The sequence below is a fragment of the Hippoglossus stenolepis genome, chromosome 8 (genome assembly GCF_022539355.2).
Source record: "Hippoglossus stenolepis isolate QCI-W04-F060 chromosome 8, HSTE1.2, whole genome shotgun sequence".
Classification (NCBI taxonomy): Eukaryota; Metazoa; Chordata; class Actinopteri; order Pleuronectiformes; family Pleuronectidae; genus Hippoglossus; species Hippoglossus stenolepis.
The window spans coordinates 18,720,316-18,747,953 of NC_061490.1; the positions used below are offsets into that span (position 1 = coordinate 18,720,316).

General features: G+C 44.8%; 1 protein-coding gene across 1 annotated transcript in view; it reads left to right on the top strand.

The window, feature by feature from the left end:
* The window catches only part of erfl3 (Ets2 repressor factor like 3), a 46,499-nt gene extending 20,781 nt beyond the window's left edge, over positions 1–25,718 (top strand). Inside the window, exons 2-5 of the mRNA XM_035162626.2 lie at positions 9,970–10,204; positions 20,016–20,131; positions 20,284–21,422; positions 21,657–25,718. Coding sequence (XP_035018517.1) covers positions 9,970–10,204; positions 20,016–20,131; positions 20,284–21,422; positions 21,657–22,319 — 2,153 coding nt within the window. The 3' untranslated portion in view covers positions 22,320–25,718. The remainder of the gene's footprint in view (positions 1–9,969; positions 10,205–20,015; positions 20,132–20,283; positions 21,423–21,656) is intronic.
* The last annotated feature ends 1,920 nt before the right edge of the window (positions 25,719–27,638 follow it).

Sequence of the window (27,638 nt, forward strand, 5' to 3'; positions counted from 1 at the left end):
CAGGACTCCAAAATGTAAAGATATTCAGTCTTCATTATTAATAGATTAATTAATAGCAAAATAGTTGTATTTCAGCCCAGTGAATTAAAAATGTTTCACTTCCATTATGGCATAAGACGTGAAAAGGACATGCGATTGTGTGCGTGTGTGTGTGTATTTCTAAAGAGAGAGGTGAATGTCCTGGGAGCAGTGTGTCACTTTGGTGAGTGTAAATATACCTAACAGTGCCCGAGAGCAACAGGACTTGTCTCTCAAACACAATATTATTTAGCTGTTCTTAACACACTCTGGGGAACACACACACACACATAGAGACACACTCCCACCAGGCGTGTTTATGGGTGTGATTACACAGGGAGAGCTTCAGATCAGGTGCAGTGCCCTGAGGCTTCGTGTGTGTAGTGTGGACAGAGCTCAGTAGTTTAGTTCACAGGGTGCTGCTCGTCCAACATGCATTTGAGGCTGCTGCTGACGTTTGCTCTTCTTCTCTTCCGGTTCCTGGATAGGTGTGTGTGTTTGTGGGTTTGTGTGACCTGTATAGTGAGTTCAAGTACTAGAGTATTGGGTCCTCACAGGCTAAAATCAAGGTCACACCAATAAACGCCGCCTTTTTAGAAACCAGGTGACCCCTCTTCGGTGATATTTATTGAGGGAGGTTAATCTAGTGTTCTTAATCTTATTAAATACGCCCCGGTTGATTTGCACAGTTTAGTCCATATATTTGCCATTATTTTCAAGCAATGCTATATGTTTTAGATCGATTCTCCGACTTTCAGGTATTTCACTGCTGTTTAAAATAAACGTACAACTTCTTGTTATGTTTTTCAACATCTAATTCACTTTTTTCATTATATATTGAAATCAATGAAAGTAATCTTGCTTACAAACCAACTTAATAACCAATAAACAAACCAACTGTGAAAATATAACCTCCTTGGTGGATGTAAATATGCAAAACCACTGAATATGAAAGGATGGTTCAGAGATATGAATTACTTTCATAATAAAATGATATGTGAGTTGGTAAACCAACTGTAAGTTTATCATTAATTTTTTTCAAAATCAACCGTGAAACACACGTCCTTCCACACCAAGCTTTGCGTCAGCGGATGGATACTTAGGACACAACAAGTCTTTTCCAGTCTCACAGTGGAGCCTGTGGAGTGGATGTGCAGGTCTGCAGCGGAGGATCCCTATGGACGCTCTGGCCTTTCTGTTTTTTTCCTCCCTCTCTTGCTCCTCCCCTACAATTTCCTGGAAAAGACGTGCGTCTGTTCACTGGAAGGCGAGCTATACAGCACTGAGCCGAGAGACCGAATCTTACATCATGTCCTTCTCCTTCTTTGTCCCACTTGTGCTCTCATCTCTCTCTCCTCTTACTCCTTCAGCACTTCTGTACTTTCCCTCTTTTCACCATCCACGTTGTGTGCTCTCGCTCACTCTCTCACTTGCTCTCCTACTGTTGAACAATAACGTGTGTGTGTGTGTGTGTGTGTGTGTGTGTGTGTGTGTGTGTGTGTGTGTGTGTGTGTGTGTGTGTGTGTGTGTGTGTGTGTGTGTGTGTGTGTGTGTGTGTGTGTGTGTGTGTGTGTGTGTGTGTGTGTGTTACTATTTTTGGCCCCTCCAAGGCCACAAAGTACTCTCTTCTCTCCTGCTCTTTCCCTGGTTCTCTCTTCTGCAGCTATACGGCCCCTTAGTAAGAGCCTATAGAAAATGTAGACCGCATGTGGTGACATCTAGGAATAGTAGAGCAGCTTGGGAGGCTTATACATGTTTTTGTGTGTGATGTGCGTTTACCCCTCCTGGCACACAGGTGAGGCAGGGGTTACCACGACCTCCTGTAAGAACAGTTCCTCCAGGACAAATTGGTCTCAATCTAAATTATTCACAACAACACACGTTTCTTTGGCAAACCTGTCGAATGTGTGACAACTTGCCGACCTCATCTAAGTCTAGTTCGACAGAATCTGACGTGAGCCAGTGTAAAATCAAGATGGAAACTTCTAAGCCCAACAGTCAACAGTTCTTCTCCTAATCTGCATCTCCTCCAGACATTTTCTCTGGTGACGGCTTTGAGCAGCTGATTCCACCCTTTGTTTTTGAGCAGACATGTTGACAGACATGAGCTGTAGTTAAACACGCTGCAACACGCTGAAACGTTTTTCTCACTCTTAGATTTTGGGGGAGAAAATTCAGTTTTTAGTCAAACAGTTCCCAGCACAAGTTTATAAAGTCTTACCAAAAATAAATAAATTGCATTTCAACTGCAAAGCTTCAAGACCTTCAGATGCCAGCATGTACTGGTTTGTTTATGATACTAAATTGATATATTTGGGGTTTGGACTATATAACTACGTCTGAATTGAGAATTTACATTAGTAGATCATAAATATCATCGATGGTTAAATCCCTTCCTATCTCTTATACTATACATATAAGACATTAAGATGACTGGGACATTTTCATGTTCCAGCCAATACCTAAACCATTTTGAGTTAAAGGTCACTTCCTAAATGATTGATTTTCCCGACCGTCAATGTCCTTGGTCCTCAACTTTTTTGTGTCACCGTCTTGTGTCTCTGTCTCTCACTCTCTAATCTTCCTCTACCGGCCTATTGGATTTTTAATGGACATGGTGGGAAGAGTACAGACATTTTGGGAGTCGTACGTATAGGCTCTAATTACCCTCCTCCTCCTCCTCCTCCTCCTCCTCCTGCAGAATCCCTCTTTCTCTCCCTACGCTCACTCTTTCTTTTATTATCCCCTCATCCCTCCCCTCCGACTCCTGGTCTTGTGTTTCTGTCTTCTGTGCTCTGCTCGCTCTGCGCAGCGCTCCGGGCAGTTTCACTGATCCAGGCGGCTGTGACAAAGACGAAGCTGTGCATACTTGTGCATGAAATACAGGCAAATACAGGCTGGCTCTCAATATTTAGTGCGTTTGCAGACCCTCTGAGCTCGCGCTGACCTCACTCTCACCCACGCACCCACTTGCACCGGTCGTTTCCCACATCCACGCTAAAGCTGAGTTGAGTTAAAGTAGCGCTGTGCCAGCCAACTGAAGCTAATGGCTGTTCAGAGGCCCTGCCCCCGTGTAAAAGCCCTGAGTCTGCAACTCCGCTGTTAGTTTGGCACAGGCCTGTCAGTTGATTTGCCGCTGAGTAGGACTCACAGCTCTGGGAATCTCTTTTCTCACTCTAGTACTTTGTCTGGCTGCCCGTCTGTCTCTGCCCTCTTCCCATCAGCCCTCGCTCCCCTCGACACCTCAGTCCCAGGTTGATGATGCAGCCGCAACTGAAGAGTTCCATGAATTCACTGATCATTTTCTCATTTAGCGGGTTTTTATCTAACAATCAGTCCAAAAAGAAAACTGGAGTTGAAACTGGAGGATATTTTTGCCTGTTACGAACAGCAGGTAAAAAATGTAATACTGGGTTTTCCGCAGGGAGTTTAAAAGTCTAAAGAAGTCTAAAATTCTATATTATGAATATTCTCTTACTAGGCTACTTCACCATATCTCCACTCGTGTGGAAGTGTAAGTAACTCTGGTGAAGACAGGACATATTTAAGGATGATAGCAAAATAAACAGATTAAATTAGTTATTGGCTTTAAGAAAGAGGACAAGAACTCGATGTGAAACAGTGGCAGAGTGCAACTTTATCTATCGCCTACCACTGTGTCCACCTCCTCACTGCATAGCTTCATCTCTCTGTATCTTCTCAAGTCTATTGTCCTTGTCCTCTTTCTTTCTTTTCTCACTCAGTTGCTTTCATCTCCACGGACCCCCCCGCCTTCTCCTCTTGCGGTGTGAGAGAGAGTGGAGGTTATTGTTGGTCTGGCGAGCGGCGCACATAGCTGGAATAGCAGCAGTGGTAGAAGTCTGCTTGGGGCCTGCCACCAAGATCACACAGAGGAAAAGAGGCATCCGCACTCCTAGAGAGGAGGGGAGAGGGGGGGGATGGAGGGAAGGATGAGGGGGGAAGCAATCTGAACTGGATGACAACAGACTACCAGACGAGCTATGATCTCATCGCCCCCTTAATCCCACCCCGCCTCCTCCTCCTTCCTTCCCTCCCTTCCTCCCTCCCTCCCTCCCTCCCTCCTTCCATCCATCCATCTACCCCCTCTCTCCTCTCCCACTCTTGCCATTGTCCGTCTTTCTTTCTCTTCCCACTCTTGTTTCCCCGATCTCCCTCCCCTGTCTCCTTTTCTCCTACTTTCTTCTCTCTGTTCTTCACTTGTCCTAATGCTCACCCCATCTCATCTTGCCTTCTTCTCTTTCACTCCCTCACTCCCTCCCTCTCTTCGTCCTCCCCCTCTTCGCTTGCATCACTTTCTACCACCTGCCCCTCACTTGTCCCAACTCCAAACACACACACACACACACACACACACACACACACACACACACACAGAGGGAGAGAGAGAGAGTTCTTGACGCACTTGCACTCTCTTTAGTGTCCCAGGGCAGAGATTAGGCGCACCCTATCGTCAACCCTCCACACCAGTCTCTACATTATTGATGCTGTGTGTGTGTGTGTGTGTGTGTGTGTGATTGTGAGGCCTGCACATCCATGCTGTAATGGCTATCTGGTGTCTCCCTTGGGAGGGAAGGGGGTGAGGGAGGAAAGGAGCCAAAGAGAGGGAGAGTCGAGGTCAGAGAGGTTAAGTGTGGTGGTGGTGGTTAGGTCCTGCTCTTCAGGCTCATCCTCGCTCTTTCTGTCTCCCCCTCTCATCTTTATCCAAATGCACAGTTTCACACAGTTCGTGTGCTCACACACACATATTCCCCAAAAATTCATTGCTAAAATCCCCCCTACAACTCTTTCAAAAGTGAGTGTGTTTGAGTGTGTCTCTATGTGTTAGTGTGTGTGTGTAAGTGTGTGTGTTAGTGAGAGGGTGGGGATTATGTTTAGAGGAATGCTGAGAACAAGAACAGGTGTCTTTGTCCTCTCCACCCATAGTCCTACCCAGGCCGAGCTGTCCTGACTCACACTGGATCAGCTATCTCACACACACACACACACACACACACACACACACAACCACACACACACACACACACCACACACACACACACACACACACACACACACACACACACACACACACACACACACACACACACACACACGCACACATGGCCACAAAAGTTGCTGTCGTGTTAACTATGCAACTTGGTCTCTTTGATGTAAAGGTTTTGACTGATGAGTGATAAAAAGCACTCAACACCCTGACATGTGTGTGCACGTACTGTACTGTTCGCGCACACATGTGCACCATACTTATGCCTATTTATCGCCACGGTCACGTTGATATACAGTGATGCTGGTGACAGTGAATTGTGCGTCATTTTTCAGGTAGAGCTTGTCCTCTTGACTTTATTCACACCAAGCACACACACACGCACGCGCGCGCGCACACACACAGTGCTGCTGCTGGTCCTCCAGGTATCAGTTTCACTCAGTGACCTGAAATATGATGTGTGTAATGACCTCTGTGGTCCACGCCAAAGTCAAAAAGATCATTACAGATGCATCTCTACAGACCTACACACACAATGTTACTGTCTGTTCAAACAATAGAAGTTATGTTGGCTAATAAAACAATATCAGTAATTATCACAGTATAACTGTCATCAATATAACAAAGTTCTAATATATATCAATATATAGCCTATATATTGTATAAGCTAAGTGAGGCGGTTTAACACATATTAATCTATGTCAGATTTGTAAAACCACAACATTCAGGAGCAAAAATCTGACGAAGAAAATCGAAATAAATAATGATAATCATCAATATTGGCTGATGTGAACCTTTTTATTTAGATAGTTTTCGGCGGTATCGCCCTATATGGTACCGTGAAAGCGTGAAATTAGAGTTAGGCCTTTATGGATTTTTGCGTGCTGATACCAATAAGTAGGGGGATATTTCAAATATCAATTTATACTAATACGATATGTATATTTAAAAACATTTTCTGTGATTCTAAAGATGTCTATCAAATCCCTTATGACAAAGAAATGTAACTGAGGCTTGTTATTTTACAGTTTAACCATAAACATTATTATAAATAACTATAAAGACAAAACACAAATACAACCAAATATATAATTTAAATTAAGAAAATAAACATACATTATTTTATCTGAAATAAATCAGTTGGGCTCTACTTAGAATCAGTTTTAATCTGTTTCTTCTGTATGTAAATGAACAACCAAAGCTCAGTTACACAACAGACGCCGAGTACAAAACAATCATCTACTGTCGACCACTGAGCTCTGTGGCAGCAGTGGTCAGTGGACGGTCAGTGGTCAGCACTACTCATTGAATCATCTCAGATTGGGGATTCGATCAACCGCCTCCCGACTTGAGTGGAAACGCGTCATTTGCTATGACACAGTCCCCACCAGTTCACTGTGTCTGGAAACATTGTGTTGTCCTCTGCAGTGGGAGTGTGTTTGTGTAGGCGGTGATGTGTTATTGTTGGAGGAGCGTGCTCAGCCAGGCCAGTATGTTGATGATAGCCCCTGGTGTGTTGCTCTGTGGCTGTGTAGTTCACTCAGGGTTTGATCACGCAACAAGTGTTTGTTTGAATGTTCGAAAGAGAAACAGGAGGTGGAGGGCGGGAAGGGAAAAAGGAAATAAAATGATTCCGAGTGTTGTTTCATTTTCATGCTAACTCGCTACCTACACATGCACGTCTGGAAAGAGGCTTCGCAAAATGAAGACAACACAGTTTATGCAGTTTTTACACCCATGGTCATTTCACACATTGTGATGTTTGTTAAAAGGAACAATAATCCGCAGTTTCAATAAAGTAGCCTGCACAGCCTGTTTGTTGACCGTTGTTTGCCACCTGCTGTGTTCATTATATTCACAGATAAAATCCCGTCTGGATTTCGGAGATTGGAAAATGTGTAGGCATCCTCGACATTGTTTGACTAATATTCAGAAATCTTCATTTTGAATCCTCCTGAGTAGGTTGGACAACTGAGTGACTCATTGGCCGTGCCTCGCAGATACATCAGTGTGGAGGAAAACCATCAGGAAATAGTGGTTGAGAATAGGAATTAGCCCACGTTTAATTAGTATGAAGACACATATGATGATAACTTTCCTCTCAGCCTATTCTTAACTAAGAACCGGAAACCTTAATATGGCTAAACCTGCCCCTGCTCTGTCCTTTTTATATAGTGTAAAAGTCAAAAAAAGAAGATAACACATGTCGATAAATGATTGTAGTAAACACTTGTGTGCACATTCGTAGATACAGTCTCTGGCAGATGTGCTATCAACATTATTCAGTGTTACGCAACAGTGACTAAATGGTAAGAGCCGGTTAGTGCAGCAGAGATTATCAGGGCTATCTATCTCTGCCTCAGGCTGTCATCCAGTAAATCCATCGACAGGCCTGCACATCCATAATCTGATGATTTGGGCCTGTTTGTTTCCCAATCTCCAGCCAACTCATTTCCTCTGTTGTTGTTTGTATGCTGTGCAGTTACACACAGGAAGACACAGGCCCTCATGCTAGCCTTTCTATGTCCTCTCAAAATAGGATGTAATGGCTAAATTATCCAAGTAAATCGACAATTAGTAACCCCTGCTCATTGTAAAACAATTTCCTGGTAATATATTATTTCTCTCAAGTTTATCCGTTTGCAATATTTATTCTTTTGTGTGTGTCGGTCAGATGCACAAATGTGGATCCAAAATAACACTGCTGCAGCCATAAAGAAGGTATAAAATTTAATCAACTTGCACAACAAAAACTGTCAGGCAGCTTTTAGGGGCTTTACACAGCTGCCTTGTTTGGTCTGAGACTTCAGACTTTTCCATTTAGACTGAATCAAAATATACTAGTATGATTGGCAATTCAGACCATGGTCCGGACCAGTGGACCAAAATTGAATCCGACTTTTTTGGATGGGTTGGACTTTCAGATCTCTTGCAGGAAGTTGAGACAGCATTAAATAATAGAAAAAGAGAAAGAAGCGTAAGTGGCCCGTAGGATGGCTTGTAGTCTTTGCCTCAGATTATATGATGTTTGGACAACAAGGACAATCATTTTGCTGGTGGTAATCCCATTATGATATTACAGTAGCAATGGAATTAACAATGACACGAACCTTGGTTTGGTCCAGACTTTCAGTTGTGAAAACGTCCTCATTAAAAATGAATGTACATCATTGCATCAGACAGGTTAGTTATATTTTCCTGCACTCAGTGTAATGGGAAGCTTTACATTATTTAAAGTAATATCAGCAGAACTGTTCGGCATTAAATATCCTGTACAATGACACTTTGGAACCTCCTCCCTTCTGCGTGTATAAGTGCTCTGAGGATTATTGTGTCTATATCTGGCTGAACATTACACTGTAATATTCTATTTTGCTCGGTCGTGTTAAATTTTCTTGACCACCCAGGCAACAGAATGTTGGTGGGAGACTCGCACAAACATTTTCAAACACGTAAACGCTCTCAAACTTACATTTGGGTGCACACATGCTCACACAAACAGTCATATACCTACGCCCACGGTCTCAGTCTGCCCCGCTTACTCTGCGTTTCCTACAAGCAGCGGGTGGAGGGAGATGGAGGGACAGACTAGAGAGATGACTGGCGGTGCTGTTTTCCTCTGGTCGGAGGAAAGAGTGACTGCATGAGAGGAAAGAGGTGGAGGAGAGGTGGAAAGGTTTTGCATGGGCCTGACTGTTCCACAAAGCCCACTAACACTACAGCTTTTAGTGTTGCAGTGAACATGTGTGTTTCCTGTGAATACTCTCTGTGGTGAGATGGTGATCTAATGAGGGGGGAATGTGGTTTACATGTTCGTACCTTTCATTTACAAAAGACAATCAGGAGAGATGATCTGGGACAGAGTTCTCTCCTTTTTCACTCCTTTCTCACTCAGTTGCTTTCATCTCCACATCTCCATCTCCAATCCATGTCCATAGAGGTTATGGCTACGACCCATGGACCTTACGTTTCCTAATAATATTAGCTACTGTGGTCACAGGAACTTCAAGCTGCTTGGCAGTGATATTCTAGCCTTTGCTACCATCATGCTTGCCAATAATTTTCATTATCTCCTCAGACAAAGCTCTACTTTCTCTTGACCATGTTTAGTGCTGTACACACATTTCCTCTGTGTTTAAAAAGGACTGACACGACTGAAGATAACTATGATAGTAATTGAAGGCAAAGGTCTGCCTGAAATGTCACTTCAGTCCATTTATTACCACCTCTTCTAAGGGGCAAGAATTCAGCTGTTTTTACAGATTCTTTGTTTTATTCTGTGATAAACTAGAAACATGTCAGTAAACATGACAAAGGAGCTTTTAATTTCAACCCTTTTCAGGAAGAATGGAGCTTTGTTTCAATGAGATATAAGGGTGCCAACACTTTTTAGCCACCCAGACGGCCTTGTAAGATCAAGACAATTAAATATACAGCAGTGTCCTTGCAGGTCAGGACATACAGTACTACGACGCCTCTCCTGTCATTGTGTGCGATGTCCATTACCTAATTTCTTCTCTTCTTCTTCCTCAAAGATTGACTGGAGAATGAAAGAAAAGTGTGGGGGGGGTGAAGACAGTACTATATGTGCAATGTGACATATGATTGAGGACACTCAAGCCTGTGCTTGACTGAGCTGCACTGTTGTGCAATATGTGATCTATACTAGACGAGACACCTCTCATCCTCGTTGCTCTTATAGAATAGACTCCACTCACCTGATACACCCACAGCTGCTGACTCCTAATTGTAACTGTATCTCAGCCTTTTGTATTTCTTTGCTGTACAGCAGTTTTGCATAGTGACTCACATTGGTTCAAATATCTTTCAAAAAGCTGAGTTTTCAAATTAATGAATATGAATTTGCTCTCCACATCACCGTTCACCGTTCTTTGCTGTTCCTGCCCTGACACTAACCCCCCACTCTCTTCCCCTCTCTGTATCAGGGATCGCCTTCCCAGAATGGGCCTACAAGCCCGAGTCGAGCCCTGGGTCCCGGCAGATCCAGCTGTGGCACTTCATCCTGGAGCTGCTCCGGAAGGAGGAGTATCACGATGTCATCGCCTGGCAGGGGGACTACGGCGAGTTTGTCATCAAGGACCCGGATGAGGTGGCCCGACTGTGGGGCGCCAGGAAGTGCAAACCCCAAATGAACTACGATAAACTGAGCAGGGCACTGAGGTATGACAACAGACAAACTGTATGTGAGAATGTCTACTAATTCATTCATTTGTTTCTATTTTTTAACTTCTCTATTCGTGAAGACCAGCAATTGCCACCGATTTTTCAAAAAGCCTTTATTTGCGGTGAAAACACTTTCTGTTTAGCAGAGCCAAGATTCAAATATAAATCTACAGTGCACTTTGAACTGAGGGTCTTGTTATTAAGTAGAAGGAATAAATCTAACTACGTCATAAAACAAATGACTGAGTGATTAAGGGCCAGACTAAGAGCTGATTCAAAGATATTTATGAATCTGCTTCTTTAGGAAGCTGCCATGGTTCAGGAAAATAGGTCAGGTCCCTTCTGAAACCAGGCCTGATAAATGAGCTTGCAGTAATCTATTGGAGCTGGTCGTCTGACTTCAGAATACCAGTTTTTACCCCTTAATCCCCCAGAGAGAAAAAAGAGGACTTCAATATTACACTTAGTTTGATTTTTAGGATTCTTTTAACTATTTCTCTTAATTCATCGTTGTTTTTGGTTCCTCTTGTTATGTAGTTGTATTCTGTTTTTCTGATTGTGTTCTAGTGATTTTTTTTCTTGTTCTCTCTTGGAAAAGAAACCTTAATCTCAATGAGGCTTAAATAAAGATTTTAAAAATATTGTTGGGTGTTGGCAGGAATATTTTAGGTGCCCCCTGCCAGGCTGTTAAAGAGGCAGACTTAAAAGACTTGACACTCTTTATTTTGTTTTTATAAATATTTGTGGGCATATTTTATGCCACTAATATGATGATCAACAGTTTAGAGGATGTCTGCACATGTTGATTGATCTTTTTTTTGTGTGTAGTCAAACTAGTGCTGGTGAAACTGTTTAGTAAATGATGTTAAAACTCCACACAGTCATTGTAAAGAAATGTTCTGTAATCCCAACTGAGAATACCTCCTGTGACCCTGGCAGCTGATTCCAGTTACAGCACTGACCCGCTGGAAGCATTTCATTCAGACCCACAGACCCCATAGCTTTGACTCCCTGGCTCTGGTTCACCCAGGCATTCCATTAGTCATGCCTTACTGGGCACTAATAGCACTTAACCAAGTCTATAATACTGTTGCAAGACTGACCCCATGACACATGCCTTCACGTGGTATTTACCTGGACAAGTTTAGCTGCTGTTACGCTCTAAGTGGAGTTACAACACTGACACATTTGGCCAGCACAGCCAAGCTCATTAGCGTGTTACAGCAGTGATTTGGCAAACGTTTGGGAGTTAGCCTAAATTCAAGCTCAGGCATTAATGTCATGTGAAAATACGACTTATGCAATATCATGGTTAGGCGTTCTGTTTATCATTTGTGTTGTATGGATGGATAGGACCACGGTATCTGGTTTACACAATCTGTACTTAGAACAACTAGGATGGCACTCAGTAGAGCGCATACCTCCACCAAGGCCCAACAATCCCCTTTAATTCAATCAAGCTGCACCAAATTGCCCACACTCATGGACAGTAGTTCTCTATATATTTCAAGATCTTTGCAATATTGCCTCGGATATCGGTAAAGACAACTGCAATATTCAAGAAAGTGATAAAAAGAAAATCCTGTATCCGCCCCTTTGTCCCCAAAAGTGAATGGGTTCTGTCTTGGCCTATTTTTAATCCTCCCGCCAAGTTTCGTGGAAATGCGTCCTGTAGTTTTTGCGTAATCCTGCTTACAAACCAACAACAAACAGAGTGGGATGAACACATAACCTCCACCAAGGAGGTGATAACTGCCCTCAGCAAATTAAAGTTAAATATTAGGGACATCACAATATCCCTGGGGAACTCTTTCAGCACAGCCTCTCTTTCACTTTGTGTCTTGTAGCCCTGGATTCTATTTACACATTAAACAGGTCCAAGATCAGACAAAGCACTTTATAGAAATTCGCATAGGCCATCAACAGATACATTGAATTGCTTAATTTAGGAGCGGAAAGGCTTATGTATGCTCATTTACACTGGTGAGATTAAGATAACGTCTGTTACAGATGGGATCCTAGGAACAGAGGGAATTAACATGGACTACTAATGTGTGCCTCCATGGGATGTACACACACACACACACACACACATTTGGACTTGGAGTCCGGATTTAGAATTTCTGAATTAGAGAGAAAAAGAATGTGGATGGGGATACTTGTGGTCAGGCTGTTTATTTATAACATGGCCATCCTCTTGAGCTATAACAGATTTGGAGCTTAGGCTGCACTAAGTGCTTATATATAGCGGGTCTTAGTGCCCTCTGATGGGTCGGCTTTAGGGCCTGATTATCAACAGGTTTTCTACACAGGAGTTTCCCCTCTGGAACTCTTGTGTCCTCATCCATCCTCCTGCAGGCACATCGTCTCCCTCTGTGCCTGTAAATTGGCCAGAGTGACTTCAGACTTGAAGCGAGCAGGACGGTCAAATGCAACAAGACACAGGCACGTACCCGCGATCGCGTTGTCACCTGATTTGACACCAGAGCTGTCGTCGGTACCTTCACTGCAAGAGACGAGAGAAACGCAGCTACTCAAGACCCACATGAATAGTAATGTGGTCAGAGGATTAATGACACTAAAGATTAATGAAGTTATCAAAGCAGCACACAAACACACATGTGCATGATTTACAATCCCCATATGGAGCAAACTGTTGGATTTCAGGCCAGCTCGCACCCGTCATGTGGAGAAAACCTGGAGTCTGCTAATAATGGAGACCACAATCGGCATGTGGCAATTAGCACACGCACACATGCTCACACACTTGAAAAGGCATGGCTGTTTTGAAGTGTTCTTTTTTTTATCACTTAGTCTTTGTAATTATTATTTTTACCTCCATGATCTTATTATTTCCTGTCTGCCATGCACATGGTGGAAATTCCCTTGAAGACCTCTGTATTGTGTGTTCAGACACGTGCAGACGCAGTGGCTTTCCGTTAAGGGGGCACAGCCTCGGCCCATGCGTCATCTCGGCCTCCCGCTCCCACGGCCGCTGTGAAATTCCCACTCCTGTCGAGAGGATTACACTCTCACTTTGTGAGTGTGTGTTTATGTGCAAGTGTGTCTCTGTACATGTGTTAGGGTTTGTTGTTCTCTTTTATTGCAAATAATAAAAAGCAAAGACAAAATAGATTTTTAAGGTCTTTTGCTTTTGACAGGATTGTGTTAGATCCCTAATGAATTCAGCGCTTTTCAAGTATTACTATGTTCTCACCTTCGTGGATATTCAGAGGTGTCTGACATATTTAATAATAGGAAGGACACAGTCTTTAACTCTGCTTGTCCTACAACATGATCCCTCATTATGGAAATACAGCAAAGCTGCTCCTCTGACTCCCTGCACCAGCAGCCTGCTCTCATAAACGAGACCTGTGCCGATCGACAAAGTAGGGGAAATGAAGCCTGTTGCCAATCAGTCATTGCAGAGAGCTGGCTTAATGAGTGTAATCACACTAAGAGGTCCCAGCTCCTGGGGACCTCCAGGGCCCCCCCAGGTCCTCACAGACTGCAGCCCACCTTGGCTCCAGCGCGGCAGTCAGAGGTCAGGGGGGACTGCCAAGCACAGCTGGCAAAGATTAGAAACACGGCACATGTGCACATTCACATACACAAATGCACCATTGTACACAGACTCTGGCCCGTGCATGCTTGCTTGCACACATGTTTGGAGTCCTTGCTCCATTTCCAACTTTCATTTAGCCGTGATGGGCTGCCACAGCTGGAATATTGCCACCACAGAAAAACACATAAAAAGAATGAAAGGCCCTTGAAAATTTCCAGGAATGGTGATGCTATAAATAAAAAAATAACATTATGTACGATAATGTGTGATGCCACGGCTCTGTTCTTGCTCTGAAATACTGCTGCCATTTTTAAACTGCTGCACTAATTCTCTGATGTACTTTTAGAAGTGACCTCATTGACCACATCCACACAACATGCAGCAGGAAATAGTGCTGCATGTGCACACAGTGTTACTCACCTCGCTGGCCAGGACTGTTTATAGGTCAGAAGGCCTCTCTCTGTAGCAACGCTTTGTGTGGAAGCACCCAGCGCTAAAGAGAAAGTGCAGAGGGAGCAGCCAGGGACAGTACCACTGTATGACTTTGTGTTTTCAACGTATGCTGGTGTGCATTGACTTTCCTTTGTCTCTATCTGCAGCGTGTATGTGTTCAGTGTACACGAGCCTGTGTGTACGTCATTGTCCCTGACTGAATGAGGCCTTTATTTCTGTGAGTGAGGGATGCACACGAGCTGTGCACACGTAGAGACACACACACACGCACACACGCACACACACACGCTTACATTACACAAACACACACCAGATTGTGCTCGAGTACATATTCGCACCCACAGAGCATGTGACTGGCCTAATCGGACCCTGACCAGATCCTCTTCTTCACACACAAACACACATACATACCACCCCCACCCCACCACACACACACACACACACACACACACACACACACACACACACACACACACACACACACACACACACACACACACACACACACACACACACACACACACACACACACACACAGAGCATGTGACACCTTTCCTTATCGTACCCAAAGCCCACATCCCAAATCAGACACATTGTATTTCCTGTTCGAGACAGTAAACTCATTAAATTCGGCTTTTAAACGAAGCACTGTTACATGTGCAACTTTAACACATTTACACACACACACACACACACACACACACACCTGAGTGTGAGCAGCTGGTGTGTGTGTGTGTGTGTGTTTGTGTGTGTGTGTGTAACAGCCAGTGCTGACGAAAGAGGTAGAAAATAAACACGGGGCTCATGGGGAGTATTGTAATCCTGACTTCCTGTCACAGTCAGCGCCTATTTACAGCCCAACAATGGACTAGGCACAGGCAGTGCACGCACACACAAGTGGGTTAGTTCGATTCCTCTTTAATGTTTGTGTGCGCTGTACTTGTGTAGTGATACTGAAATAGATTGGTGACCTAGCACAGATATCGTATTATAGGTTGAATTGTACATAGAGTTGAAGCTCACTTTTGAACTCATTAAATTTAGTCGAACAATAAATCTTCAGCTTACTTCCAACAACTAATTGTTTTTGGTCATGATAATCTTTTGATGTTCAATTTGCATCAAATGCTTTATGACATTTAGATTTTTCCTGTTTCAGACCTTGGGTAAAATCTTCGTAGAAGTTGCGTTAAACTTTTACTCCACAACGTAAAGGCTCAGATATTAGAAAACAGCATTGGCGAAAAAACAAGTAAAATGGGGAAACAAAGATGATCATGCAGGTTGTAGACAAACCTCCATGAAAGACAAACTTATGACATGTCCTCTTGAACCAATGCGAGCAATGACTATTATACTATCTACAAATGATAAATGTAATGAACAGTGGTTTTACTTTGAGTCCTATTAACTGGTTTGCTCAAATAAACAAATAGAAGAGTTTATTTGAGGAAAAGACATCAGTATACAGGATGTCAAATAACACACTGTAGAAATACTGTGATATTTTTCTGTAAATGACTGAAGGTCTGTTTTGAAACGTCGACTGTATGTTCATTCACTGCCATTGAGCTCCTGCTGCGTCGCTCTGCTTTGATCATAATGTTTTGGATCACAGCAGGTCTGTGTAATCGCAGCCTTAATTCCTGGCCTAGAATCACACACGGTTACAAGTGAGTTGATAGAAAGCCTCCCCTCTGTTTCCCTGAAGGCTTTGCCTAAATCCATGCTTCCATTGATTGTTCAATCTACTCTTTTGGTTAAACAGAGCTGGATAAAGCCGCATCTTATGGGATGATTCGTTCTGCGGGTGTGTGGTGGCACACATGTGTTGCAGTATGCCTGAATGGGATATGGCAGTTGTTGAGTCAGGATATGAGAGGTGTGTGTGTCTGTGTGTGTACGTGTGTGTAAGACGAGTGTGGTGGGCAGCTAAACACAGGCACTCAAAGAATCTCTTTCTTCTCTTTTGAAGTGAGTTCAAATGCTCTTCAAAGACTGTCTGCCTGTATGACGGCGCAGGAGGGGGCACGCAGAAAGAATGGGTGCCCATGTGCTCTAAACACAGCCTCAGATGCCGTGGCTTGGATTACGCAAAGTTGTTGTCTGCTTCCAACTATGCGTTTCAGCGTGTGTGTGTGTGTGTGTGTGTGTGTGTGTGGTGTGCGTGTGTGTGTGTGTGTGTGTGAAGCCAAGCGCACACAGAATTTTGGTTGGCTTCTCTCCCCACGAGTTGGCTGCCACAAGCCAGGGTCAGACAGATGTGTCAGTACAGTGATATTATTAGTGTTTGTATTTATACAGTGAGTTTCCAGTTTATTAAGTAGACGTATCCAAAACCAATGCACACTAACACAACACTTCTGGAACACTATGCATCTTTTCTACCTTAAAACAGAACCTTAAAATGAAATTAAAATTAGTTTGATGGCTCAGTGAAAAGGGAGAATGGTACCACTCCTCACTCTGAACGTCTTTCTTTATGCAACCTTGTTGAAAGTGCACAAACTCCTGTGAGATGTGCGTAACTGACTGGTAGCTGCAACTTCAATTGCCAGAATCAGAGCCAGCAAGTTGAAGAGTGATGCTGAACTGTAGATCAGTTAAAAAGACATTAAAAGTAATTAAAAACCATCCGTTATCTCCCACATTCAGTGAGGAAACTTTTAAAATATGAAGAATTTGTTACAGGATGGTTCGCTGTTGTTAAGTAAAGAGTTACATGACGCTTTTGGGGTCTCGATTAATACAGATACAAATAAACATGTGTTGCTTGGCACAAAGTCACGTATGTTTAAGTAGAATTACCTTGTAGATTTCTTATTTACGGTGCTTGTGAACAAGCGATAAGTGACTAAAGCAATGTTGCAGTTGGCGTCATAGTTTGGCTGCATTGGTTTTAGTAACACATATGTAATATGCATATGCAAAATAAGTACATTTTCCTCCAGTCAGATTACAATGATGGTTTGTGCTAATTAACATACAATACTGTTGTTACAACGATACATGGGATTTTGTTTATTTTCTACCCTTGTAATCTATTTTTACAGTATCTCGGACCCTCATGTGGGCCACAGCACGGCTGATTGACTTTTCTATCATCAGCTAATTCAATCACAGTTCTGTTGTGGTTTTTACTCTGCTTGACTTCCTGTCTGTCTCCGTCCATCCGTCCCTCAATCTCAACTGCTCCTCCCCCCCTCCTTCCCCGACCCTTGTGAGTGTCTCCCCTAGAGCAGAAATTACATGCTGCTTTGTGCCTGGCGTAAACAATGTTTTCAACAGTGCGGGCCTGTCCTGTCTCCCTCTGTCTCTCCTCGTCTCTCACCCTCTCCCATTGCCTCAGGGGACGAGTGAGTGGGTATAAAGAGGGGGGAGGTGGATTGATGAGAGAGAGGAGAGGGAGAGGTATCAGTAGGATAAAGGGAGGAGAGGGGGAGGGTTGAAGAGAACAAGTGAAAAAGAGCAACAGTCTGTTCCCAGAGCAAAAAATGGCCCAACAAGTCTGTGTAATAAGCATAATAAGAGGGGGTGAAGGGCGACACCTCCCCACCGCCTAACAGACACACACACACACACACACACACACACACACACACACACACACACACACACACACACACACACGGCTGTCTGGATAACTACCATTCAGTGTAATGATAGTCAATGGGCTCTGATTAACTCGGAATTACCTACATACCCTGAAGCCCCTATCTTTGCCAGCACACGTCACTTAACTTGTGCCAGCAGACACATGCTGGAGGAAGAGAGAGCACAGTCTGTGGCTCTAAAAGCAGGTAGGCATGCAGACATGATGAGCAAAGTGCAGTCTGCTTAAATCTCCTGTTTAATAGCCGGGGGGGGGGGTTAACGTTGAAATGATAGACAGCAGTTTTGGTGAGCATGGCACTCAAGCCTAGTTCCCCCCCCCCTCCGATGGACAAACACTCGTGTTTCTGTTTGTTTCTTACCCTTTATCTCCTCCTCTCTGCTTCGCTCCATCTCCCTTATTGTGTGACGGTTGTTCAGCCAGGGATCTAGAGGTTACATAAATTGGATGTTGGATCAGGGGAAGAAAGCAGAGAGATGTTACATAAAGAGCTGTAGCTGGACAAAGGTTAATAAAAATGGAGCCTTGTACTGTAGGCAGTAGCCACGAGAGAGAGAGAGAGATAGATAGAGAGAGAGCGAGGGAAAGCTTGGAAAAAAAGAGAGAGAATGGTCATTACATAAACAGATAAAGATGGGGTGAATTATTGGCGGCTTTGCTTCGGTGTTACATAAGAAGACGCGTCAATCTAGCAAAATGAAAGACAGGATGTGTGATTGTGCATGACACTTACCTGACAAAAAATCTGAACTGAAAAGACCCTAAAAGACTAATTCCTGACCCCGTTTTTAACAGATTAGTGAAGGTACGTCCACATACACAATCCACACAGAGCAACACACACCTGTCAAACGTGCATACAACTGCTCACACACCCCTGTGCCCTCACAATCCACACAGGCTCAAAATAGCTGAACATTTGGTCTTGTTGGTAACACTGCATACGTTGACCCCCCTGATCTCTTAATTGTTTGTTTATCCCAACACAACATCCCTCTGCTACTCCACAGCTCAGTCCGTCCACTGCTTCTCATCTATCTGTCTTTTGCTATCTCTAAACCCCCCCCCTCTTGTGGGTCTGCTTTGTGCAAATGTCATACAACACTCTGTAATATCTACTACTAAAGAGGGGGGTGCAGATGAAAGACTTGTGCTTATTAAAGCGCGTGCTTGAGTGTAGGAGTTCATCTGTCATAGTCCCCAACGACCGCAGGAGCAAAACAATACTTTAAAATGAAGTTTGCATTTTAAACACTGCGAAGGAGGTTTATGTTTTCGCCATTGGTTTGTTTGTTAGTTTGTCCGCTTGAATTCACAAAGACTTAATTAACAGATTTCCACCAAACTTGATGAAAGAATGGGAAATGAGCCTTCTGCGAACACATTCACTTTGTGCGTGAATCCAGACAATGAGAGGAAATTTCTTAAACTTTACAAGATGTGGCTTTTTAAACTTTTTTTAACTTGGGAATTTCGTAGTGACTGAAAGAATGAGGTTGCAAATAACAGCCAAAATGAGTTATCTCCAAGGGTGGCTGAGCTCAGCCTTCTAGATAGTGTGAGGAGTTCAGACATAAAGAGCTCAGACTAGAGGCGCTGCTCCTTCGCGACAAAGGGGAACAGTTGAGGTGGTTTGGGCCTCTAGTTAGGAGGCCTCTTGGGCGCCTTCCTTTGGAGGCTTACCACGGCGAACCAGGAGGAGACAACAGGGTAGACCAGAACTCACTGGAGGGATTACATATTCCATCTGACCTGAAAACGCCTCGGTAAAGTGTGGCATGGGAGAGAGATGTCTAGGATACCTTACTTTGCCCACTATCTCAGTGACCCAAGCCTGGATAGGTGGAAGACAATGGATGGATGGACTGGGAATTTCCCAATTCTTGGATCTCTATGAAAATGGGGCATATTTAGGGCACTGATATGAGTGGTTGCAATTTGGTTCAGAACAAAAAAAAAACCCGGGATCTAGCAGATTTAAATGTGACTTCATAAGGGGACTGTTCGATTATGTATGTTGTGAATTGACACTATTCAAATAAAATTGAATTGAATTAAAATGTTGGCACAAGATTACATGCAGCCAGTTACTTAGCCTTGAGTGTGTTTACATTTTTCTTCACTGTGTCTTTTCTTAATAATTTTGTTAATTGTGATTGTTAAATTCTCATTTCCAGATACTACTACAACAAGAGAATTCTCCATAAAACTAAAGGCAAGAGGTTCACCTACAAGTTCAACTTCAATAAGCTGGTTTTAGTCAACTACCCCTTCATCGACATGGGCTCCACTGGTAAGCCTGAGCAGTCTAAAGCTGTGTGTGTGTGTGCCTCCTAATTCGACCACATTATTACGTAGACAAGCAAACATTATATATTATTTCTCAGTATTCTGCCCCTCTTCTTTTCTTCCCTCCTCCTCCCTTCCTTGTCTCCAAATTTCCAGGAAGCAATGTTCCTCAGAGCGCGCCTCCTGTCCCCACCGGTGCAGGGAGCCACTTCCGCTTTCCTCCTTCAACACCTTCTGAAGTCCTCTCCCCCAATGAGGACCTGCGCAGCCCCGGCGGCATGTTCAGCTCTGTGGCCCGACGAATGGCACGAGGCTCAGTCAGCGACTGCAGCGACGGCACCTCGGTCAACTCTGAGATTGAGGACGGCAACCCAGGAGCGGGTGAGGAGAGAGGAGAGAGGGGTGTGAGCGGAGGAGGAGGAGGAGGACCTGGTATAGGAATAGGCTACCGGAGTATGATCCATCCTCGTCTATCTCATGAGACCCTCTTCCGAATGTACGGAGGAGGCAACCCGGCCGGCCACCCAGGCTCCCGTGGCCACACAGGGCACCGTATGCACCAAGAGCCCCTGTCCCCCTTCCCTGTATCCCCTCTGCCAGGGCCAGGAGGAGCCGGCCTCCTGGCCCCTCCTCTGTCCCCTGCACTCTCCATGACCCCCACATCTCACCTGCCCTACACTCCTTCACCCACCTTGTCCCCCATGTTAGGCTCCCACTTCTCCTTCAATCCAGAGGACATGAAGCGCTACTTGCAGGCCCACACCCAGTCAGTGTACAACTACGGCCTCAGCCCCAGAGCTTTCCTCCAGTACCCCAACATCATTATCCCGCAGCCCCACCGACCCACCGCCGACAAGTCTGGTCTGAGTGGAGAAAGAGGAGCGGCAGAGAGAGCGGAAAGAGCAGCGACAGCAGGCGGAGGAGAGAGGGGAGGAGAGCGGCACCACCATCCGTCTCTGGGTCACTCCACCCACCACCACCCGCATCCTCCTCACTCTGCTCACCCTCACCCTCACCCCCATTCCCATCCCATGCATCACCCGCTCCATCTGGGTGAGGAGCCTCCACACATGTCTCCTTTCAAGTTCAAGCTGCAGCCACCGCCACTGGGCAGGAAGCAGAGGGACACTCAAATCCAGAGCAAACACAGGCAGAGCTCTCTGTCCTCAGGATCTTCGGGTCTGGGGTCCTCGCTGTCGTTTGGCAGTGACATGAGCTCAGCCAGCGGCTCAGGCCTCATCTCTGCCTCCTCTTCAACGCAGTCTCTAAACAGTGCCGGACTTCCCAAGATAAAGGTGAGACACACTCTGATCTGTGTAAATCCAGGCAAGGAAAATGTGAGATATGAATCACCACAAGACCTTGAAAAAGTAAAAAAAAAAAAACATATTTAACACAGCTTCAGCCGTATTCACTATATCTTAAAACATTGCTGGTGATTCACTGATTCACTATCAATCAGTTCTTCCATTTTCTGTTTTCCTCTTGTGTTCATTGTAATCTGAATCGTTTCTTTCCTGACTGTCCAGGTGGAGCCAATCTCTGACATAGAGTCAGAGGAAGAGGTGGAGGTGACCGACATTAGTGATGAGGACCCAGATGAAAGAGATGACGAGTTCTTCTCCACTCGTCACTTAAGAGCCTCTGACCACCGCAACCACCACCACCTTGCTAACGGCACAGCCGCACCCCTACATCAACACCACCATGATGAGGACCTGGACGAGGATGTCTTCAAAGCCCCTGCTCCGCCTCCACCTGGCCTGATGCCCTTTTTCACCTCGCAGCACTCACACTCTGCACATCGTGTGGTGCCCACCCTCAAGACTGAACCCATCGAGCCAGTGGAGAGCAGCACGCCTCCACCTCAGATGAGCTCATCTCCCCAGACCAAGTGCATCCCCCTGAAGCTGCGCTTCAAAAGGCGCTGGAGCGAAGACCAGCGTATGGAGGCCTCACAGGAGGAGTCGGACGATAAGAAAGTACGACCAGAGGAGGAGAGGGAAAGAGAGAGGCAAAGTAATGGACGGATGGAGATGGAGGAGGACGGGACAGGGAGCGGAGAAGGGGACAGTCCTCCCCCACTGGCGTACGAGGGCTCTTTAGCCACACCGTTGGCCTCACACAGGAGAGTGAGCGCGGAGCTGCATCGTGCCACTGCACAGCTGTCGCTGGAGAACAAGGACTGCTGATGAGAATCCCAGCATTAACACTACTGTCCCAGTAGCACAGGAGTATGTAAATGGTTCCTCTGTAATCCCTCTCCCATACTGACAAACTAGATTCCTGAGCAGAGTTTGACCGACACACACATTCAAAACCAACTCCTCAAAGACCCGCAGCAATGTACTGTCTGCATCACGACTCCTCTGGGACAGATCCTTTGGGAGGAGGGACTCGCTCATACTCAGCCATCCCAGGCACGGTGACTGTAACAGGGCTGAAATCAGACGGCTGCTGCCTCCATGAAACCTGGCCTCTAGTTCACCTCCCACCTGGCCAATGAAGCTCCAGATGCCCTGTCCCAGTAGCACGGCTCCTGCCTTCAGACCCCGACCAGTAGGATCAGCAGCCAGTCAAGACTTCACTCAGGGGACACACACACACTCCCTTACAGCCCAGCAACACAAACTCACACACACTCCTCCCATGAAACTTTTCCTACAAGACAACAGGACTCTGACAAGTGCCTGTATCTAAAACCCACCGCCCTGAAATGATATGGAAGAGAGCAAAGATGTGGCGGAGGAGTCTTTGAGTCTGCCCGATCACAAGGACAAAAAGGAAAAGTGTGTGTGCACGTGTACGACTGAAGTGCGGGGCTGTTGGTGTTGTCCGACTGACTCTTAAACCTGACCCACTCCACTCAGGGAAGCCTATTGATGTATGTTTATTTGATTCATGCACACACTCGAAAAAATATAACAAAAAAAAAAAAAAACAGCCAACGGTGAATGGGACTTGGGGACTATGGACACTAAACAGTGTTCCCATCAACGCAAGACCATAAGAACTCACAGACACACACACACTTTGAATCTCTGGCACACTGCTCTCTCAGAGATTATGACTTTTGTACAACCTTCTTTCTGTCTCTCTCCCGTCCTGCCCCTCTTTCTCTTGCGGACCACCGGCAGAAACATCATGACTCCACTCACAGAAAACGACAGAAGATGGAAAAGGAGGCGAGACGCTGAGGGGGACCACAAGGGGGAAGAAGGCAGCAGTGGGGAGGAGGGATTTGCGAGGGGGTCCCAATAACTTTGAACTAACCTTCTTCACCTCACCTAACATGGCGTGTACACTGAAAACGGTTTCCCTCAGTCACCAGCTAAAGCTCCTCTAACAATCATAGTGTTAAATGAAACCAGCAACACACGACACACGAACACACACACATGCCCTGCACTGCCTTTAGCTCTTAAACATGCTCCCTCTCTCTATGTCTGGACCTCCAGCACCTCCTTGTAGTGGCGCCATCCTCAGGTCCACACACACACACACACACACACACACACACACACACACACACACACACACACACACACACACACACACACTGCCTCTCTATGCCTTGTTTTTATAGCGTGTACAGAAGTGCAAACTGAGCTGTAATAACAAACACACAGACTATATCTTTATATATTATAAATGAGACTATTGAAGAAAAGTGAGATTTTAAAAGAACCATAGCGTTTTAATGACATTTTTAAAGTGGATAATTTCGAGTGGTCAGTGTCATCCCACTCATTCAGTTATAGAGTATGGAGGGTGGGTGGGCAGAATCAAGGGGGGTTGGGGGTCCTGGGTTTTCTTGTACATTTGTTTCATATATGCCAGAGATAAAAAAAATCACACTGGCCGACGCACCAGCTAGGAAATGCATTTTAAAAAAGGACAGTTCTCTTTCAGCGCACATCACCCTGCTCTTTCTGTACAGTGGAGTTCAGCATCCTGAGCTGCCCCGGCCCCAGGCCGCCTCTCCAGGCCTCCGCGTGTGTGTGTGTGAGAAAGACAGAGATAGATATAGCTCATGGGTTATTATTGAAGCAGTAATCCTGTCTTTTCGTCAAGGCCAGTTACTGTAAGTTCACAGCAGCTGTGCATTGGGGGGGGGGTGTTAATTATTACTGTAAGATAGCCGGAAAAAAGTCTGACACGTGAGGCCCTGTCCTGAAACACCCTCCACCCAGTTCTATGCACACACACACACACACACCCACACACACACACACACACACGATCGTGTTTGTGATCGTTGTAACATCCTGGAGCTTTTCGTCTCTGCGGCCAGGTCATCCAGGCGTCTGATTGGTTATCTGAGCTGTGTTGACCAGAGAGAGGCCTGTCCCTGTCTGGCCAGCGACAAGACGGATCTATAGCAGTGAGCTGTGAGATAGATGGCCTCCAGGCGGTCTGTGTAGCTGAGCTGATCAAATTTCCTCATCAGACCCCTGTGGTCTGGACTGGAGCGTGTCTCACACACACACACACACACACACACACACACACACACACACACACACACACACACACACACTCACTAAGTCCCGTGTCTGTATTGGAACTGACAGCTGCCTTATTACTACGTTTCATATCTCAGCAGCAGATGAGGCATCAGTCTACCTGCTCTGCACTCTTTCTTTCCTTCTTTCTGTTTCGTTTTTTTTCTTCTCCTCGGCCCGTTTCCGCCATTGTCTGACTTCCTGCTTACTGTGGCGTGATGTGACTCCGTCGTGATGCAGCGTGGTGAAGCGACTGACTGGAGTCTGATTCTAATCAACCTCCACAGACAAACAGCAATATGGTGACAACTCTCCATCAAAAATGATAAAGGTCGCTCCGTTTTATTTTTTCTGATGTCAATATTGCTCTTGATTATTGTCGTTGTTCTTTTTGTCGTCATCTGGTTATTTACCTCTCCACCTTGCATTATTATTATTATTATTCCATGGTTCTGTTAGCTGTTGTTTTTTATGTTGTGTACATCATGTCAGATGACGTGGAAACCCACTCCCCACCCTCCCAGACTCCATTCCCTGTTTCAAACCTTCACTCCCCTGAAGCAGAAATCTTTTTTTCCTGTCTTTAATTTTTACAAATGTAATATAACTAAAATGTGTAATATGAATTTTGATGCTGACAGAGAAATAACATCGGGGGGGATGAGTGGAACGAGCAGCGCGGAGGATTTTATTCAGGGGCAGAGGGGGAAGTGATTTGATCTTTTTTGTCATGTATTGTAATTTTTATTTTATAATGTTACTGCTCTCTCTCTCTCTCTGTCTCTCTCTATCTCTCTATCTCTTGTATATTTTTTATTTTTGGGGGGGGGGTCGGGGTTTTATCATTTTAAAAGAAGAAAAAAGATGTGTATTGTTTTACTGTGTAAACGTCAAATCTTCTCCCTCTTTCAGTCTCTTCTTTCACCTCGTCTCCCCCGAGCAGTTACATAACACTCAGATGGAGAGATGAGAGTTAATACCATGATGTAACATTGAATTTCTCCACTTCTTTCGTGTTTTTTTTTTTTTTTTCCAAACTTGTAATTAAGCTGTAATCAGGGTTAATTAAAACCAGTTAAAACCCAATCTGAGCATTGCTGTGTTTGTTTATGCCCGTCTCTCACTCACACATCCATATTTATAGATGACATGTAATCAGACGGTGGAGTTCTATAACCGGGTTATGAGTAAACAAGGAGATTAACCTCTGACCCTTTGTCTTGTCAACATCGAGCTGACAGTTATATGACTCATCGTGGTATTTCAATGATTACGATTAATTACAATGAAAATCAAACAACATTAAACGAGAGCTGTACTTTACTTTGAGCTTTTGGAAACATTGTCTCCAGGACTGAGCTTAATCATCTTAAAAGGAGAAGTTCAACATTTTAGGGAAATCCTCTTAGTGGCTGAGTTTTCGTGAACACGCCACAGACAGGAGCCGTTTAGCAGAGTCACCAACTGTAGGAGGTGTTTTTAGTTTTTAGTTATAGAAAACTGGGAAATGATCAAATGTTTAGTAACCATAGACTGTGTATAAAGATGGACAATGTGTCTCCACTGCCATCTTGAACATTTGGAGCAGGGGGAGCAATCGGGGGATGGAGTTATGCTGCACGCTGGACCAATCACAAGTTAGGCTCAGCTGTCAATCATGACGTTCCAGCCCATTGTATAGCATCAAACAACTAATAAACACCAAACTTACCAGAAAAATAAACATTTTAACAAACATCAGTGTGTCAATCTTTGGAGCATTTTCCATCTTCATATACAGTCTATGCCTGTAACCATTGAATTAGGAGACTATTAGGCCCTGGTCGAGGTTTGAGCTCTACTGAATTCCATGTATCACTTTCTTTACTGGGAGTTTCCCGAGGAATAATAAATGGATCTTCACAAAAGAAATCTGACACTTAGAGGACTGATATCTTGATTGTGTGAAAATTGTTGCCAATTAGATTCAAAATCCGGATTTAGCAGCTTTAAATGTGGTTTTGTTGTGGAGGGGGGGAGGGGGAAGCTTTCTTCAGCCACTTTAGAAACAAATAGGGCTACAAACCTGTAACTACCACCAATGTGTGGCTGAGATGATGTGGATTCAGTAGGTAATCAACATGTTGTATGTTTCTTCTGTGGTATTGGAACACATGATGGATTTGATGCAGAATTGAAGGGCGGAGGAGTTTGCTCCACTGAGTGACACCTCTGCTCTGACCTTGGCGAGGGTCACCATACACCATGTGTGTGTGTGTGTTTGACCTTCATGGACCCGACTAGTGACACATCAGTCATCCAGATGCTCCATTCACACAGAAGAGAGAGAAAGAGAAAGAGACCACAGGAACCACTGCGCTCTCTCACCTGAGCCACATCCCCCCCCTTCCTCTGAGCACCTGCTTTCGCAGAAACTTGCTCACAGCCGACTCTCTTCTCCATAACCTCAACCTGTGCATTGTGCACACACTGCACGGCAAGAAGCCTTTGTGAATTTCACACACACACACACGGGCCTGTTGCATCCTCTCTTAGACTTCTGCTATGGTGAAATACAGGAGGCCTCGCTGCGAGTACGTTCACCACATCCTCCACCATACAGAGAAAAGCTGCACCACACAGGACTGAGCCACTTTCATAGCGACTGCACTGTGTCACAACACGAGCACAGACAAGTGTGTGCATGCATTGATGTGGTTTGTTTGAAACTCTTGCACTCGTATTTCCTTTTTTCTGCTTCCTTCCCGTCAATCTCTCTCTCTCTCGCTCTGTTCAACCAACACGAGCCCAAAGAGAAATGTCGTATTGATTTTCATCACAGAGACATCACTCACTGACCTGATGGGAAACGAGTAAAAAACACTCCAGTGAAATGGGCCCAACTTGACTTTTTTAATACACCACTGAAACTACTGGTCTACTTTGCTGCCTCTGTTCTGTCATTTCCCATTGGCTGTCTCCCCCTGTTGTTGGAACAGCTCACTGCATATTGGGAGCTGGTTTTAA